The sequence below is a fragment of the Leptodactylus fuscus genome, chromosome 6, assembly GCF_031893055.1.
Source record: "Leptodactylus fuscus isolate aLepFus1 chromosome 6, aLepFus1.hap2, whole genome shotgun sequence".
NCBI classification, from domain to species: domain Eukaryota; kingdom Metazoa; phylum Chordata; class Amphibia; order Anura; family Leptodactylidae; genus Leptodactylus; species Leptodactylus fuscus.
The window spans coordinates 18318629-18338044 of NC_134270.1; the positions used below are offsets into that span (position 1 = coordinate 18318629).

The window sequence follows — 19416 nt, forward strand, 5'->3', positions numbered from 1 at the left end:
GTTTATTGTACTAACAGAAAATGTGCAATATGCATTAAACCAAAATTTGACTGGTGCAAAAGTATGGGCACCCTTATCATTTTATTGATTTGAATACTCCTAACTACTTTTTACTGACTTACTGAAGCACAAAATTGGTTTTGTAACCTCACTGAGCTTTGAATTTCATAGCCAGGTGTATCCAATCATGAGAAAAGGTATTTAAGGTGGCCAATTGCAAGTTGTTCTCCTATTTGAATCTCCTCTGAAGAGTGGCATCATGGGCTACTCAAAACAACTCTCAAATGATCTGAAAACAAAGATTGTCCAACATAGTTGTTCAGGGGAAGGATACAAAAAGTTGTCTCAGAGATTTAACTTGTCAGTTTCCACTGTGAGGAACATAGTAAGGAAATGGAAGACCACAGGGACAGTTCTTGTTAAGTCCAGAAGTGTCAGGCCAAGAAAAATATCAGAAAGGCAGAGAAGAAGAATGGTGAGAACAGTCAAGGACAATCCACAGACCACCTCCAAAGAGCTGCAGCATCATCTTGCTGCAGATGGTGTCACTGTGCATCGGTCAAAAATACAGCGCACTTTGCACAAGGAGAAGCTGTATGGGAGAGTGATGAGAAAGAAGCCGTTTCTGCAAGCACACCACAAACAGAGTCGCCTGAGGTATGCAGAAGCACATTTGGACAAGCCAGCTTCATTTTGGAAGAAGTTCCTGTGGACTGATGAAACAAAGATTGAGTTGTTTGGTCATACAAAAAGGCATTATGCATGGCGTCCAAAAAAAACAGCATTACAAGAAAAACACATGCTACCCACTGTAAAATTTGGTGGAGGTTCCATCATGCTTTGGGGCTGTGTGGCCAATGCCGGCACCGGGAATCTTGTTAAAGTTGAGGGTCGCATGGATTCCACTCAGTATCAGCAGATTCTTCAGAATAATGTTCAAGAATCAGTGACGAAGTTGAAGTTACCCCGGGGATGGATATTTCAGCAAGACAATGATCCAAAACACCGCTCCAAATCGACTCAGGAATTCATGCAGAGGAACAATTACAATGTTCTGGAATGGCCATCCCAGTCCCCAGACCTGAATATCATTGAACATCTGTGGGATGATCTGAAGCGGGCTGTCCATGGTCGGCCACCATCAAACTTAACTGAACTTGAATTGTTTTGTAAAGAGGAATGGTCCAAAATACCTTCATCCAGGATCCAGGAACTGATTAAAAGCTACAGGAGGCGACTAGAGGCTGTTATCTTTGCAAAAGGAGGATCTACTAAATATTAATGTCACTTTTCTGTTGAGGTGCCCATACTTTTGCACCAGTCAAATTACCTCATTTCAATCCTGAAATATTACTGTGTCCATCAGTTATTAGATATATCAAACTGAAATGGCTGTTGCAAACACCAAAATATTTAGAACAAAAAATGATTAAGATTAATAGGGGTGCCCAAACTTTTTCATAGGACTGTATATATATATATATATATATATATATATATATACCATATTTTTCGGACTATAAGGCTGAATTCACAGTTTTTTGGTCAGGAAAAATCCGCTTAGTAAAATTAGTGTGACGGTTTTTGGCACATTTTTTGAATGCGGCCATGCATTATCTTCTTAAAAATGCCTCACAGTGTTGGAGGGCAGTTTTTGTCAATTCCGCATCCAAAAACCGTGAGGTAGATTTTCTGCCTCCTATGGACTTGCATTGATTTTTTTCAGGTGGAATCCGCCTGAAGAATGGATACGTCGATTCTTTTCTCCGCTAGCGGAAAACAATTACAAGCAGATTACATAGGATTGTATGGTGAGGCGTGTTTTGGAGGAGAATTTTGTTGTAGCAGTTGTAGTGTTGCAACAGCTGCAAGGCCACATTGACAGGTGTCCCTGCAGCTGTCTATTGCTTAGATCACCTTTTATTTAAATCAGAGGCAACACGTGAAAAAAACCCCGGCAGTTTGGCACTTTTGATTTTGACATTCGCCGTACAGGAAAAATATTAGTAGACCGTCCATTTTCGGACACAGGGATAGCTAAGGGTATGTTCACACGGCAGAAAATGGATTCCGCATGTGAACATACCACACAGCTAGCCATGGCGGAATGCCGATGCAGTGCGTTCCACTACGGATTAGGTCTAAATGAATGCGCCTAATTGGGAGCGAGTCTCGCGCCGTGAGTGAGTCAGCCGCGGAATCCACGTCAAGATAGGTAGTCTCGTTTCTTTTTCTGCTACTAGATTGAAGTCAATGGGAACCGTTTTGGCAGGTGGATTTTAAGGCGGATTCCACGTCAAAATCTGATGCCAAAAAATTCCATGTGAATATAGCCTAATGTGTATGTGTTTCACAGTAATTTTCTACTTTTATATGCAAGGAGAAAGGAGGTGATTTAGAAGTTTTCTACTTTTATATGCAAGGAGAAAGGAGGTGATTTAGAAGTTTTTATTTTTTATTTTTTTTAAACTTATTTTTTTTTTTTTTTACTATTTTATTAGCCCTCGCCTAGGGGATGTGAACCTACAATCATTTCACTGCAAGTCTTATAGATGGCTATACAAGTGTATTGCCGTCTGTGGGAGATTCTGTACATTACTATTGCGGCTGGTCGTATTGCTATGACAGACCTGGGAGCCTTCAGTTGGCTCCCGGCTGTCATAGGAACAGGTCGGGTCCTGCGACCTCGCTGGGCAGGAGCCGGCCTGCAACTGTACAGGTATGAGGCCAGTGGGGACCGGCCCCAGAGGATATTTTTAAACTTTAGGGGGAGAAAGGGACTTTAAGTACCAATGTCCATGATCAGTGTCTGATCGTGGGAATTAGCCCAGTGTCTCTGCTGTACGTTACAGCGGAGACCTGGTTGCTATAGAGACCACTCTGAAGTAGAGCTTTACAGACGCGGCATCCTCTGTAATAGAATGGCGGATGCTGGGGAGGCTTTTAGCTGCCGGGGCCCGCAGCATCGCCACACTACCTGCACTGCAGGAAACCAGAGGCCTCAGGAGCATACGATGCTGCAATTCCGCTCCTTCACCCCTCTTATAGTCCACATTTGGACTATAAGATGTACCCCCATTTTACTTCCAAATTTGGGGGGGAAAGTGCATCTTATAGTTTGAAATTTATACAGTATGTTCAGTATCGCTAAAAATATTTAAAGTGATCACTAAATGATGTAAATAAAAATGGTGCAATTGTTTATTTTAGTCAGTCATAATCGCGTGACTCGATTCTATGTGACTGTACCGTTTTCTATATATGCCACGCCCCTCAACAGGCCACTCCCCTGTGAAGGACATCTCTACAGCAATGTACTGTCCCATAGTGACTGTAGTACACAACAGTATGTCACTGGGAGGCAGAGAGCAGCATAGATAACTAAAATACCAGGACTCCCTCTCCCAGGATAATGTTTTAGGCGGCTGAAAAATCACCTTTTCTCTTGTTATCCCAGTAACTCCAATTTTTTTTTTTCAATTCTGATACCTATAGAACTGAATCCTGTCTATGGACATTTTCCTGACTGACCAGTCAAAGATATAAATAAAGAGGGGCAAGATGGCAAAAAGTATAATAAATCTGACCCTAGAGATCCTGCACCAGCTTACTGGAGAGGTGAGAGATTCTGATGATGTCACATTACATCATTCTTATCTATAGTAATAACAGATGATATGACTGGAGAGGTGAGGGACTCTGGGAATGGATGGAGTGAGATTTATTAATGTGTCTCTCCATAAACAGGATTACACAGTAGTGAAGAAGACCTCTAGTGGGCGCTGTCAGGCTCCTGTATCTGAAGGATGGGGGAGAACCCTGAGCCCAATCCCAGGGCCTCCACCTCACTCCCTGATACATGAGGAGATCAATGGACAGAAGATCCTAGAACTCATCAACAAGATGATTGAGCTGCTGACTGGAGAGGTGACACTGCTGGGAATGCTGGGAGATTGTTAGAGATAAGTGAACCACTTTGTCACAACCTGTATTGAAGCCGAATAGTCCAGATTGTTTTGTTTTTAATTAATCCACAAAAATAGCAATTCAATTGGAGTGAGAGCATGGCTGCAGCTGTTTGAGCTTGAGAAAGCTGCATTTCTGCCCTAATGCAGAATTGCAGACACTCAGATAGGACAGTTAAACCTGTGATTGTCCATAATCTATTCTTGTTTAAGGCTGTTGTGCAATAGAGCAGTTTCATCTCTATACAAAGTCTTTAACCCATACATGACAGAGACCTTTTTTCATTTTTGTGTATTTGTCTTCGTGCATTTGGTAGAATTGAAAAAAATAATGCAATACCTCCATTTTCTTACGGGTTTTGTTTTTACGGCTTCCACTGCGTGGTAAAAATGCTGTTAGCTTTATTCTGCAGTTCGGTACATTCAGGGTGACACCAAATTAATATAGGTTTTTCATGTTTTAATAACTTTACAAAAAAGTCTAAATTTTGAAGAAAAAAAAGATTTCTTTGAATTACCATATTCTGACACCTGTCACTTTTATTCAGTGTACGGAGCTCTGTAGGGATTTGGTTTTTTGCAGGACAATATGCAGTTTTTATTGATACCATGTTGGAGAATGTATGATGTTTTCATCACTTTTTATTTCATTTTTTGGGGGTGAGTCAAAGTGGCGAAAAAATGCCAGTTTAGCCATTCCGATTGTTTTTCATGCTACAGAGTTTACCATATGGGACAAATCTTTTTATATTTATGTGGCATTTACTCCCATACAGGGATAAGTGGCAGGATAATCCAGGTTCTTTTCTGCCTCCCAAGTATTGTTTTCATGGACAAAATAAAGAATCCTTTCCATTTCAGAAGATGTTGTAGGTTTTTAAGCTGGCGGACCAAGCAAGCTGATAGTGTGCCCCCAATTTTTCTTGAAATTCTATAGTTGGTAGTGCACACTGCTAACATAATAAAAACAAATTTTAACAAACAACACCACCATTGTTCCTTCCAATGCCAGTTCAATGTTGGTGCGAGATTCTGCTCCCATAAAGGGATCATTTTTTGTGGCTTTTTATTTAAAAGGCAAATATTGATCACTTTTCAACCAGGCTCTCCGCCATAAATTTGTGTATAAAACATCAAAACGGCCTAATTTTTCTACAAACCATTACAATATAACCACCATGTACCTTTTCCCTCCAAAACAGAGTAATTTTTGGAGTGTTTTAAAATGTGTAAAAATGATAGTCAGTGCAGTGTATGGTTAAATTTGGAGTTTGTATGCTCTGCTTACCATCCATTTTTCAATAGACATACAAGTGATGTTCATTTTGACATAACTTCAGTTATATTTGCCTTGAAGAGCTAGAAATTGGATAAATAGGCTCTTAGGAGGCCTAAGAATCATGTGAAACTAAACTATTCTTGAGAGGTCAGCTTGTCTCTAGACATTATACAGGAGCGCTATGAAGGGATCTGGTGATGACTGTATCATTGTGTTGTCAGGTTCCTATAAGGTGTCAGGATGTCACTGTCTATTTCTCCATGGAGGAGTGGGAGTATTTAGAAGGACACAAAGATGTGTACAAGGAGGTGATGATGGAGGATCAGCCGCCCCTCACATCAGCAGGTAATAGACATGACTAAATACACACGGCCTCTCATTATCTGTATGGAAAGAATGAATTCAGTCCCTGTATGTGTTTCCTCCAGTTCCATCCAGTAAGAGAACATCACCGGAGAGATGTCCCAGTCCTCTTCTACCACAGGACTGTAAGGAAGAAAATTATATTTTTTTAAATCCAGGCGCCTACAATATAAGATCTTCTCTGTGGACATCTTGGACTCATAACACAATATTTGTAATTGACCCATCAAGGATGGATCGAGGCAGGAACAAGATGGCTGAAAGTATATTACATTTCACCTTAGAGATCCTGTACCAGCTTACTGGAGAGGTGAGAGATTCTGATGATGTCACATTACATCATTCTTATCTATAGTAATAACAGATGATTAGGGTTGAGCCGATCTTGACTTTTCAGGATCGATTTTGAAATCCGATTTCCGATCATTTTTCATTCGAACCCGATCTTGATCCCAATTCCGATCCCAATGCATGTCAATGGGATTTTTTTTACTAATCAGAGATTGGATTTTAAAAACAATCCTATTCACTATACGGCATGGAATCTAAAAATTGAACGCTTTAATTGTTAGAGTCCACGCTGTGTAGTGATTTTTTTAATCACTAAGTAGCCAGAGGATTTTTTTTTAATTCTCTGGCTACTTAGTTGCCTCTGGTGTCCACTTACCTTAAGAGATGGCTGGTCCGGTGCCCGGTGTTCTCGTTCTTCTTCGCCTCGCTGCCCCCTGCCTCCCAGGTTAGGAGAGTGTGGGTGGGTTAGGAGAGTGTGGGCGGGTACTGGGAGGGAAGACATCACGTCTCCTTGCCCTGTACCCGCCCACACTCTCCTAAGCCACAAGCCCCGCCTTCTTCCTAGCTCCTTAACACTAACCTGGGAGGAGGGGGCAGCGAGTCGAAGAAGACCAAGAACACCGGGCACCAGGCCAGCCATCTCTGCAAGTTAATAAGCTACTAGAGATGTTAACTAGTCTCCCATTAGAATGAATGGACGCAGCTGGCGTGCAAGGGGTTAAGGCTGTGTGCCGGCTCCTTCCATTCATTCCTATGGAACCGCAGCAAGCCTTCACACTGAGTATACACTTCGCTCAGAATGAGCGGAGCGTATACTCAGTGTGAAGGCTAACATTGTTACCTTTTCCCACAATGCTTGGCAAGTAGCAAAGCACTGTGGGAAATAATCACCGATCGGAATCTGATCTTTTCCGAACACGATCGCTCAACCCTACAGATGATATGACTGGAGAGGTGAGGGACTCTGGGAATGGATGTAGTGATATTTATTAATGTGACTCTCCATAACAGGATTACACAGTAGTGAAGAAGACCTCTAGTGGGTGCTGTCAGACTCCTGTATCTGAAGGATGGGGGAGAACCCTGAGCCCAATCCCGGGGCCTCCACTTCACTCGCTGATACAGGAGGAGATCAATGGACAGAAGATCCTAGAACTCACCAACAAGATGATTGAGCTGCTGACTGGAGAGGTGACACTGCTGGGAATGCTGGGACATTATACAGGAGTGCTATGAAGGGATCTGGTGATGACTGTATCATTGTGTTGTCAGGTTCCTATAAGGTGTCAGGATGTCACTGTCTATTTCTCCATGGAGGAGTGGGAGTATTTAGAAGGACACAAAGATGTGTACAAGGAGGTGATGATGGAGGATCAGCAGCCCCTCACATCAGCAGGTAATAGACATGACTAAATACACACGGCCTCTCATTATCTGTATGGAAAGAATGAATTCAGTCCCTGTATGTGTTTCCTCCAGTTCCATCCAGTAAGAGAACATCACCGGAGAGATGTCCCAGTCCTCTTCTACCACAGGACTGTAAGGAAGAAAATGTCCTCCAGGATGATCAGGTGGATGGAGATAAGGTGACATGAAATCTTCCTCTGCCCTGTAGAAGGCCTGTGAAGGTCTCGTGGTCAGTCTGATTTTATCCCACAGTATTAGATGTTTTCTACTTGTGTAATGAAAAGGTGAAGATGGCAGGATAAAGCTGACCATAGACATGACATGTTGTCTGAGTCTTCTCATAGTTTTCTGGCTATGGAGGCTGCTGGTTGGAATAAGGATCCAACATGGTGGATTTATTCAGGAGACCTTCAGCTATTTGGTCAGATAACTCCTGCTGTCACTTTTGGTGGTTTTGATAATGAATGATCTTTTCTTCTCCTAAAAAATATTTCATGTGACTTCTCCATTTGGTGACTTTTGCAATATTTGTTTCACAGCTTCTGTATCTGGGTGAAGATCTGAACATTATTAAGGTTCCGGAGACATATGTGAGGGGTGATGAGGAGTGTAAGAAGGACATTCCTACAGGTGCCCTCCCAGGTGAGTAGTGACCACTAAAAAGGGGTTTGTTCACATTGTGTTTTGACTATTCTGTTGTAATTTTCATATATAATATATAATTCATATATAATCTTTATATACATATACACTCACCGGCCACTTTATTAGGTACACCATGCTAGTAACGGGTTGGACCCCCTTTTGCCTTCAGAACTGCCTCAATTCTTCGCGGCATAGATTCAACAAGGTGCTGGAAGCATTCCTCAGAGATTTTGGTCCATATTGACATGATGGCATCACACAGTTGCCGCAGATTTGTCGGCTGCACATCCATGATGCGAATCTCCCGTTCCACCACATCCCAAAGATGCTCTATTGGATTGAGATCTGGTGACTGTGGAAGCCATTGGAGTACAGTGAACTCATTGTCATGTTCAAGAAACCAGTCTGAGATGATTCCAGCTTTATGACATGGCGCATTATCCTGCTGAAAGTAGCCATCAGATGTTGGGTACATTGTGGTCATAAAGGGATGGACATGGTCAGCAACAATACTCAGGTAGGCTTTGGCGTTGCAACGATGCTCAATTGGTACCAAGGGGCCCAAAGAGTGCCAAGAAAATATTCCCCAGACTATGGCACCACCACCACCAGCCTGAACCGTTGATACAAGGCAGGATGGATCCATGCTTTCATGTTGTTGACGCCAAATTCTGACCCTACCATCCGAATGTCGCAGCAGAAATCGAGACTCATCAGACCAGGCAACGTTTTTCCAATCTTCAATTGTCCAATTTCGATGAGCTTGTGCAAATTGTAGCCTTAGTTTCCTGTTCTTAGCTGAAAGGAGTGGCACCCGGTGTGGTCTTCTGCTGCTGTAGCCCATCTGCCTCAAAGTTCGATGTACTGTGCGTTCAGAGATGCTCTTCTGGCTACCTTGGTTGTAACGGGTGGCTATTTGAGTCACTGTTGCCTTTCTATCAGCTCGAACCAGTCTGGCCATTCTCCTCTGACCTCTGGCATCAACAACGCATTTCCGCCCACAGAACTGCCGCTCACTGGATGCTTTTTCTTTTTCGGACCATTCTCTGTAAACCCTAGAGATGGTTGTGCATGAAAATCCCAGTAGATCAGCAGTTTCTGAAATACTCAGACCAGCCCTTCTGGCACCAACAACCATACCACGTTCAAAGGCACTCAAATCACCTTTCTTCCCCATACTGATGCTCGGTTTGAACTGCAGGAGATTGTCTTGACCATGTCTACATGCCTAAATGCACTGAGTTGCCGCCATGTGATTGGCTGATTAGAAATTAAGTGTTAACGAGAAGTTGGACAGGTGTACCTAATAAAGTGGCCGGTGAGTGTATATGAATATAAATATAAATATTGAGGCTGGTCTATGACCATCCTTAATAGCTATGTAGTAGCAGATTCCAGGTTCAATAAAATGAAATGAATGGGATCTGCTTTGTACGTGCTCATTCTGAACGTGTTTTATGTTCAGAATGAGCTGAGCGTATACTCAGCGCGAATGCACCCAAATAAACAAAAACAAACAAAATGACACATCTCTGCGTCTGAAAATGCCCAGACTACAAATGTCTAAAAATATTTTTCCCATATGGTGAACACTGTAGCAGGAAAAAAAATCCGCTGTATTTTCGCCTCTCATAAATATTTGGAAAAGACGTGATCAAAACATCAGACATTCCCCAAAATGAATATGAATAATAAGTAGTACCATTATGATGTACAATTTGTCCCGCAAACATTAAGTCACGATAAATAAGTTATGGTGTTTGGAAGGCCAAGCCAAAAATGAAAATTCCTGATAGCGTGTCTAGAGAACAGCTGGTTCCTGTCCTCTGTATTTCTCCGTTTTGTAGTCATCTTTTGAAAGATTCCTAGGTTCTCTGACATTCTTGAATCTTTGATACTTTAGTTTGGGTTCTCTCACTCCTTTGGTCAAGTTGAAGCATGAAAGTTATCACCGGAGTTCACCAATGTAATAAACAATGTCCTTCATTATTTTTACCCACATGTAATATATGAGCTACACACCTTGTACAGTATATTTTATATGGAAATGGTATAAAACATCAATATAATAAGGTTCTAATATTTATATCCTTTTTCGCAGATGACTGTACCAGGAGCTCAGAGGGACATCTAATATCTTCAGATTATAAAGCAGATGATGGTGGTATCACACAAGATACATATGAAGAACATGTCATTATCCCAGATATACCCTCAGCCATTCCATGCCAAGATCTATCATCTGATCCTTCTATACAGGTCCGATCTTCTGACTCACTGATGCAAAACGAAAACAGAAAAAGGAGGGTTTTACATCACAGAATTCACACAGAGAAGCCATATTCATGCTCACTATGTGGTAAAGGTTTTACAGACAAATCATATGTTGTTAAACACGAGAGACGTCACACCGAGGAGAAGCCATATTCATGTTCAGATTGTGGTAAATGCTTTAACAAACATTCATTTCTTCTTAAACACCAGAGAATGCACACAGGGGAGAAGCCGTTTGTATGTTCAGAATGTGGCAAAGGTTTTTCAGATAAAACATATCTGGCTCAACATGAGAGTATTCACACGAGGGATATGTTATTTTCATGTTCAGAATGTGGGAAATGTTTTAAACTGAAAGCATATCTTCTTAAACATGAGAAAAGTCACACGGGAGAGAGGCCATTTTCATGCTCAGAATGTGATAGATGTTTTACCAGGAAATCAGATCTTACTGTACACAAGAGAAGTCACACAGGGGAGAAGCCATATTCATGTTCAGAATGTGGGAAAGGTTTTTTGCAGAAATCAGATCTAGTCATACACCAGAGACGTCACACAGGGGAGAAACCATTTTTATGTTCAGAATGTGGGAAAGTTTTTACACAAAAATCAGAGCTTGTTAAGCATTTAAGAACTCACACAGGGGAAAAGCCATTTTCATGTTCCGAATGTAGGAAAGGTTTTTATCAAAAATCAGATCTTGTTTTACATCAGAGAACTCACACAGGAGAGAAGCCATTTTCGTGTTCAGAATGTGGAAAATGTTTTCTCAAGAAATCGGATCTTGTTATACATCAGAGAACGCACACAGGGGAGAAGCCATTTTCATGTTCACAATGTGGGAAATGTTTTTATCAGAAATCAGTTCTTGTTACACATCAAAAAAGTCACACAAGTGAGAAGCCATATTCATGTTCAGAATGTGGGAAATGTTATAGAGATAAAAAAAGTGTTGTTAGACATCAGAAAATTCACACGGGGAGAATCCATATGTGAAATCAATTATGTGAAAAGCCATTTTTGTGTTCATAATGTGGAAACAATTCATGACAGGCAGTATAGTGGCTCAATGGTTAGCACTGTATCCTTGAAGTGCTGGCAGGTCTTGGAGTATGTTAGTCAAACCCATACTTCTGGTGTAACATGACGGTATATAGAATTACTACATGTAGTGACATGACAGTATATACTCGAGTATAAGCTGAATTTTTCTGCCCAGTTTTTGTGCTGAAAAAGCCCCCCTCGGCTTATACTCGAGTCAGCAAAAAAAAAGAAAATATTTTTTTTTTTAAGGGGGGGGGTCTATCACCAGCCACAATGTTAATGTATAGAAACTCCCATAAAACAGTGAAATTTTTTTTAAAAAAAAAAAGATAAAAAAATAAAAGTTCTAAATCCCTCATTTCTCTAGAATACATATAAAAGTAGAAAATTACTGTGAAACACATACACATTAGGTATCCCTGTGTCTGACAGTGCCCGGTCTACTGAATATAGGGTATCTGCAGTGCTCCTGTTCCTTCAGGAAGGGGTTAAAAGGAGAACTGCAGATACCCTATATTCAGCCAGACTGAATTCCAAGTGGGGGAAGAATAAACAGTCCTCAAGCTCAGGGAAGGGGCAGACAGACAACCAAAACACCCCCTCCCCTTTCCCAGCATCTACTACACCCAAAAACTCCGACCATTTAAATTTTTGAAATTTTCCAGTAGCTGCTGCATTCCCCTCCCCCCCGGGCTTATACTCGAGTCAATAAGTTTTCCCAGTTTTTTGTGGTAAAATTAGGGGCCTCAGCTTATACTCGAGTATATACGGGTAACTTTTATATTTATATATGGGAAGTTCCATATATTTATTTCTTTAACGTAGATTGAGTGCCCCATACACGGCGCATAAGCTACATTTTGCTCTGTCAGTATGGGAGGAAATTGATGTAAACACGGGGAGAACATACAAACTCCTTGCAGATGTTGTCTTTGGCAGGATTCGAACCCAGGACTCAAGTGATGCAATGATGCAGTGCTAACCAGTGAGCCACTGTGCTCAGCCCCAAAGATCCGTATTTTCTATACACTGTGTGTTATTGAAAAACTGCTTAATATGATATTAATTCTGGGAAAAAGAAAAATGGATAAATGACCAAACATAGAAGTGCTTTTTAGCACTAAAGTTTTTATAACACAGTCTCAGGATCGTTCCATTATTCCAATATATATATGAAGGCAGATACCTTACTGTTGTCCTCTTTATCCTCCGCTCAATATAATAATTGAGTATCATGTTATAACTTAGGTCAATTTGACAGAAGGAAATATTGTGTTACGTGAGAAGTGAATGATCAAGTTGTTCTTTCTATTAATATTATTTTCTTTCAGCTCATGTCTCAACGGTTGGCATTCTTATCGTAGACATGGATTCTATTACTTTATTGGAAATATTCTTGACATTCTCTTGTAATGTAACTATTAATAAAAATTAAGTTGACAGACATACACTGGCAAGTCATAAACTCTTCATACATGATTCATTCTGTCCTGATTGTACAAATAATGAGACATAACCTTGTTATAACTCAAGTCTTCCAGGTGTTCGGTCACATTGATGTACAATGTATAGTTGAATATGTTTCTTGATAGCTGGGCATGAGACACTTATCTTATATAAGACATACTAGCCTCTGCCTGTGACTTCGTCTGCGTGTTGTTGGCGTTGATGTTCCGCCTATATTCAGCAAATTGCTGCCGTCGATGGTTTGCCTGCTCCAGCGTTTCGGCAGCTCTCAAGCTGTCCTGCTGCAGAACTTGTTCTTCACGCCATGCCTGAGATCGTTCCGGCATCTCAGCAGCTTGCTGGGATGCCATATAATGAGAATGTTGTTGGCGTTGATGATCCACCTGCTCCAGCGTTTCGGCAGCTGTGAAGCTGGCCTGCCGCTGAACTCATTCTTCACGCTGTGCCCGTGATTGTTCCGGCATCTCAGCAGCTCACTGGGGCGCCATATAATGAGTGTGTTGTTGGCAACGATGATCCGCCTGCTCCGGTTAGGCCTCACTTTCACTACAATATAATATAGGCAGGGACTGCAGAGGCAGATTATAGAGTTTGCTTTGACATGTAATACTAGAAGTACGTAGTGTGTATAGCACACATTGTGTAGGGAACAAACTCCCCTTTAGCAACACTCAGATGTGCCATATGATGTCACTACAGATACATCTGTTCTTGAAGGCCCTTGATTCTGCTACTACTACGCAAGGAACGTGGAGTTTAAACAGGTTAGAAACAAAATTATGGGGAAGTATATCAGGGTTTGGTTAACAAAAAAATATCTGTCCCAAATGTTGAACATTCCACAAGGCACCATTAAATTCTTTATTAAAAAAATGGAAAGACTATAGGACAACTACAAGCCTGCCAACAGAAGGTCAGCCAGCAAATTCCACAGAACAAGCTAGGAGGCCAGATATCCAAAAAAAAAAAAAAAAAAGATACCAACAATAATACTGAAGGAACTCCAATGGTCCACAGCCAACATGGACATATCTGTCCGTAGGAATGTGTATCATGTATGTGAATGTATATAGTGGTATAGAATACTGTGCCTTGCAGTAACACACATGGGGAGTCTGCTGTGGTAGTCAAACAATACAGTGAGTGAGTATGACACGCACATGACAGGCTTCGCTTTTAGAACCGTGGCACACCTCACTTATTTGGCCTGTTCTAGGGCCAAAACTGACCAAATAACTCAAGTGTGAACTCAGCCTTACATGCTAGTGCCAGGTATAAACAGTTGTGCAGAGACCCAAGTATCGTTAAAAAGCGCACACCTTTGACACCCTCGTCTGCTGATTCCACACAGATATCTACAAAACCTGTTCTAGTAAAAGCTTATACAAGTAGAGCTCCCCTGACAGAGTGGAGAGGGCGTCATAGTGACATATTGTTGAGGTAGCAACAGCAAAAGGAGGCCACAGAGTGGCAAAATGATATATTGTGGAGGTAGCAGCAATCTTAGGAGGCCATGCAATGCTCAGTGACAGAATTGGGAGGCGGCATCAGCTTGAGGAGGTCATACGGTGACCCAGTGAGGAGATGGAGGTAGCATGAGGAGGCCATAGAGCCACCTAGTGGAGGTGGCAGCAGTGCAAGTAGGCCCTCAAGTGGCAAGGTGATATAATGTGGAGGTAGCAACAGCCTTAGGAGACCATACAGTGCCCAGTGACAGAAAGAGGAGACGGCAGCAGCCTTAGGAGGTTATACAGTCAACCACTGGCAGAGTGCAGAGGTGACAGCAGTGTGAGTAGGCGCCAGCAGCTGCACTTTGGCAGACACCAACAGGCTCAAGGACTGGCCCATCTTCTGTTCTACATGTTTGTGCATGACTGGTACTGCCTTTCTGGCAAAGAAATGACAGCTTGCAACTCTCCACCTCAGTGCAAGCCATCAGTTATCTGAAAGGTGCAGAGTCCACCAAATGGAAAGGGAGTAACCGTAGCAACTTGGACAGGAGCAAGTTCAGTTTCTGCACCATTGAATGAGTGCACGCATACGGTTGTCTCTTAGATATAGATTCCCTGATCGATTGCTGATACAATGACTGATTAGGAGATGGAGGAGCAGGAGCATCATGACCAGCAAATGAAGGAAGGACACGCAGCTTCCTTCAACTGAGGGTGGTGGAACCTTGACTGCCTGTAATAGAGTGCATGCTACTGGATGATGCAATGGTTCCTGCAGCAGAATGGACTGTTGAGGGAGAACCCCCGTCAGAATACGGGTCACTTACAGTGGTCAGTCACCTGCTCCAAATCAATCATGCATGTGCGCGCTGACAAAGATAAACACTGACATTGATGCAGTTTCAATCTCAGTCCATGCAATGAGCGTGATGCCTATTCACACAGAACTGAGGTTTATTGAGGAAGTTACAGTTTTTATACAGGAATGCAAGAAAGATAAGAAAAAGGCAGGCTGTAAGCATATACGTCTTGTATCCGAATACACTGGCGATCAGTCATTGGCTGTTAAATTTCAACATCTTCTTAGCTTTCGATTTCCCGGGAAATGATACTGTCTTTCTTGTAAACCACATGACGATCGTGTGCGTCAGCATCTGGGTGCGGTACTGGATACAGGCGCCATCTTAATGTATAAACGTTGCACAAAGAAAAATATAATTTCTTAAGCAGTATAAAGCATGTATAAAAATAAGAATGGACATGGTCTACCTTCACATTCCCCCCTAAATTATATTTTTCTTTCCCTGAAATTTCTACACAGTGTTATCTGGAATGTGAGTACAACATTCTTCACCAATCATGGAGCAGACTCCACCTCTTTCTGCTGTGATCATATCTATAGCTAGTCGGTTTTGGAGAGAGGAGGAGGGTGTGGTAGAGTTTTCCATGCAGAAGTCAGAGCCAAATATGCCTAGTTTGACTCCAGATGTTTCATTGGCAGTAAAGCAGGTATAGTTACCAGCATGTATATACACATGACCTTAATAGTCCCCCCTTGAAACAGCTCCAGACAAAGGGAATGCAGGGTGGGATGTCTGTCCCTATCTCTCACTACCAGACTGTAAGGAAGTACCCTTCAGATCTTATAAAAAGCATATACATTGACTATTGTCAGACCTATAAGCAATATGAATATAATAACTATAGAAACATAACAGGAGTATAAGTTCAGATGGATCCAACAGTCTTCACATTTTCTCTTCTCAAGGCCCATATCCTCTAACAGTTTATTGTCCTATTTATTTTTAAGAACATCATCAAGTGGGCAAAGGTTTAAGGTTTTCCTTATAATCTCACAGCTGTACTGGTTATCAAGAGGAACCGGAAGTGACCATCGAATCTAATATATCTCTTTATCACCATCCAATCTTTGGGTTTTAGTTTATAAGTTCCTTCCACTGACTTAGGATCTGGAGGGAAAAAGGGAAAAACTCGAGAATATACATTAATCATATGTCTTTGATGATTCGTCACATAGTCAGTCAGCACAACATATTACATCTGGAACGTTTATAAAAAATACAATCCAAAAACAGGGCTAAATATCAATTTTCCTCTTTTCAAATGGACAATAGATTCAGGTAACCAATAATGACACGCGTAGACACGTCTGCCCCAGAACTAGTGGACTTTGTACACGGACTGTTTGTGATGGTTTTTCCTCACCAGATGTGCCCCAAGCCATCCTGAAGGGAGACAACTACACACAAGCACGTACTCATACCGTCTCACTGTATATACTCAACCTGCAATCTCTGGAACAGGTACAAGGGCTTCAGGCCTGGCTCTCTGGCCTAGCACATGCCATGCGGGCTCACATATATATCTGACTATAGTGATGCTAAATCCTGCAGCTGCCCATCCTCCGCTCACCAGGTCACACATGGCTACTCCTAAACAGTACACTTAGTAAGAAGCTGCTTATGCCATAAGTGGGAACGATGTTCTCATTACATACTCTCTTACCACCGGACACCAGGACTTGTACATCCTCTTTCCAAGTCTCCTCTCCTCCTGGACCATCTTTGGTGCATCAGATCAGTGTCATAAAACCTGAAAAGAGAGCTAAAAGGTTCGGATCTTATCAGTAAAACATGTCCCCTAGGCCTATGCAGCTGGGCTAATGGCAGTGTCTGCCCACATGCTACCTCTACTTTCTTTCCTATCAGCCTTGGTGTGTGCCATGACTTCTGACTATACCAACCTATGAGCAACCGTAGGGTCTCCATCACACAAAAGTTCTTGCCCTCCAGATCGGACCATAATTCTACTATATCAACCACCTACCCTCAGACATTGTACCATGTTCAAGCGATGGCTTCAAGTTCATCTGAGACCCGTGGAGTCCCATAATAGGTCTCCTTACGCTTGGTTTACCTCATATACGGTGACTGTGGCATATCTGATGCAGGATTCACCATCCTTCCCAAATATAAGACCATCTATAATAGAGCTCAATCAAAAAAGTTATCAATAGATTCATATCAGCAAAATTTTCTTAAGTTATCTTAGGCTTCTTCCTAGGCTTCTTCACCCCCCCCCCCTTTGAAGATATTGATAACATTGCCCAAACAACCATATACTGAATGCTGCATGCACCTCTATGGGAATGGGGTAGGAAAACTCTCCCTGGCGCTACTGGCTGACTAGGCCCTGCCTGCGGGTGTTGGTCAGCTGTTCCCAAGCTAAGCTTGGCCCCGACAACTTCTGGCTCTCTAAACACGAAGACCTAACAGACAGGTGGGGTGAGGGCTGAAAGAGGCTAGGGACTGGGATACTAAAGATGGTCACCCCTAATGAAAGAATAGGTGCAGCTGCCAACGGTAACAAATAGGATGGGGCGTGCTGGAAAACAAACAACAATGGCTGTGCTGTCTTTCCCCCCTGGAAAAAAAACAAAAAAACAAAAACAAAACAAAAACCTTCTAATGCAGCAAGCAAATGTGACTTGTCAGAGAAATTAACTTTAACATAACTTAATGTACGTGGACTGGACCTTTTTTTTTTTTTTTTTCCAAAAGTACTTCATGTTCTGTGAGAGAGATACATGTCTGACGGGGCACAGGAGTCTCTGCAAGGTCAAAGCTAGACAATACAAGAAGAGCCAGTATTATCTTATCATACTGCAGCTCACATAGCTGCCTATCCCACTCATAGCTGCGGCTGGGTATTCCCCCCCCCCCCTGTATCTCATAGCTGTGTCTTGTGTAGGACTACAGACTTCAGCAATCTCTCTTAAAGAAACAGAAACACATTTGTACAATCTCATAATATCAATACAATAAGGTTAGGTACATATTCAGAACACATATATATATCAGCAAAGAAAGCAGAAACATTAACTGAGGGATCAAATCAATCTCCTGTTCACACAACACAATCATACACACAGAACATTACACAGCAGGTATGGGAGTGACTTCTAATTCTCTTAGTATAGACACAAAGGAATTTTTCTCTCTTTTTTTTTTCCTTTTTCCTAAAACCAAAACATCATTACAAAGATAATCTGTTCTATGTTTTTTATCAATCAACATACACACACACGTTTTCAAATTCGGACACCTTACTGAGTTTCTAAGTTTTAATAACAGTTTTCCTACAATGGGGACAATCCTGGTTTCAATCAGCTTATGCCAACCTATGTTCACTTTCTTGCACAATCCTTTCCACTTGCTTCACCCTAAAATCCGATACCCATCCTATTATGTGCATATTATCACATCACTTTATGTTTCAACATTCCAAGTTCCATCTCTTTGACATCCTAAACTTAGGCAACATACTTAAACCTCCTGTTTCATGCCACTTTCTGGCACCTCTTCATTACATCAACATTTTTCAACCATTCATTTCACGATTCACATAATCTAACACATTGTGACCACTCATTGACTAAAATACATGTTTAACACAATTTCACACTATATTCCGGATTATTGGATGGACGTCTCAAAATTCCAGATTATCAGAATTTTCCTAAAATTTTACTTTTAAAATCAAAATGTTGCTAACAACACAGTCCTAACAAGAAAAACCTTCTACCATACCCCTCTTATAGCACTATATGTTTTTCCAACTATCTTAACTAACTAAGGGGTCGGGTACGGCTTTAAAGAAGGCAACACCAAATGCTTTACTAAGACAATTCTATGTGGGATCATTGACTACATAAAAAGAGAACGGAAGCTAGTGTGATATTGTGCACACTTCTGTATGATACAAATTATAAAGAACAATATACAAAGATTAAAATACGGCACAGACCAGATGAGTTACCTTCCCTCATAACCGTGATCTGAGTCAGCTCAGGAAAAGGATTCTGGTCTCTTATGGTAAATTTTTAGACAAGAAGAAGACACGTTAGAATAATTAGCATAACATAACGGGATATAAAATTCCAACATAGGTTTCAACACATAACTATGGGATAAGAATTATTCCCCATTCCCATAAATAAAACATAAACACATAGATATATAAACAAACAAGTAAAAATCAGAATATTCTCTGTAATACATAGATGATACCAGTAATCCAAGCTCTGTGTACCTTGAACTTCTGCACAAAGATTTTAACTTGGGGTAAAACCCCAACTTGTAGGTTGGCGAGGCGACAGAGGGTGAGTGGCCGTCTCCCCCTCCGTGACCCACATACCCACACTGTGAAG

General features: G+C 41.5%; 2 protein-coding genes across 2 annotated transcripts in view; both read left to right on the plus strand.

Moving 5' to 3' along the window:
- LOC142210357 (uncharacterized) overlaps positions 1-11646 on the plus strand; it is a 341635-nt gene extending 329989 nt beyond the window's left edge. The window contains exon 7 of the mRNA XM_075279457.1: positions 10052-11646. Within this exon, the coding sequence (XP_075135558.1) occupies positions 10052-11220 (1169 nt within the window). The 3' untranslated portion in view covers positions 11221-11646. The remainder of the gene's footprint in view (positions 1-10051) is intronic.
- Positions 1-19416, plus strand: part of LOC142210374 (uncharacterized) — a 437305-nt gene that overhangs the window by 12435 nt on the left and 405454 nt on the right. The gene's annotated exons all lie outside the window — the stretch shown is intronic.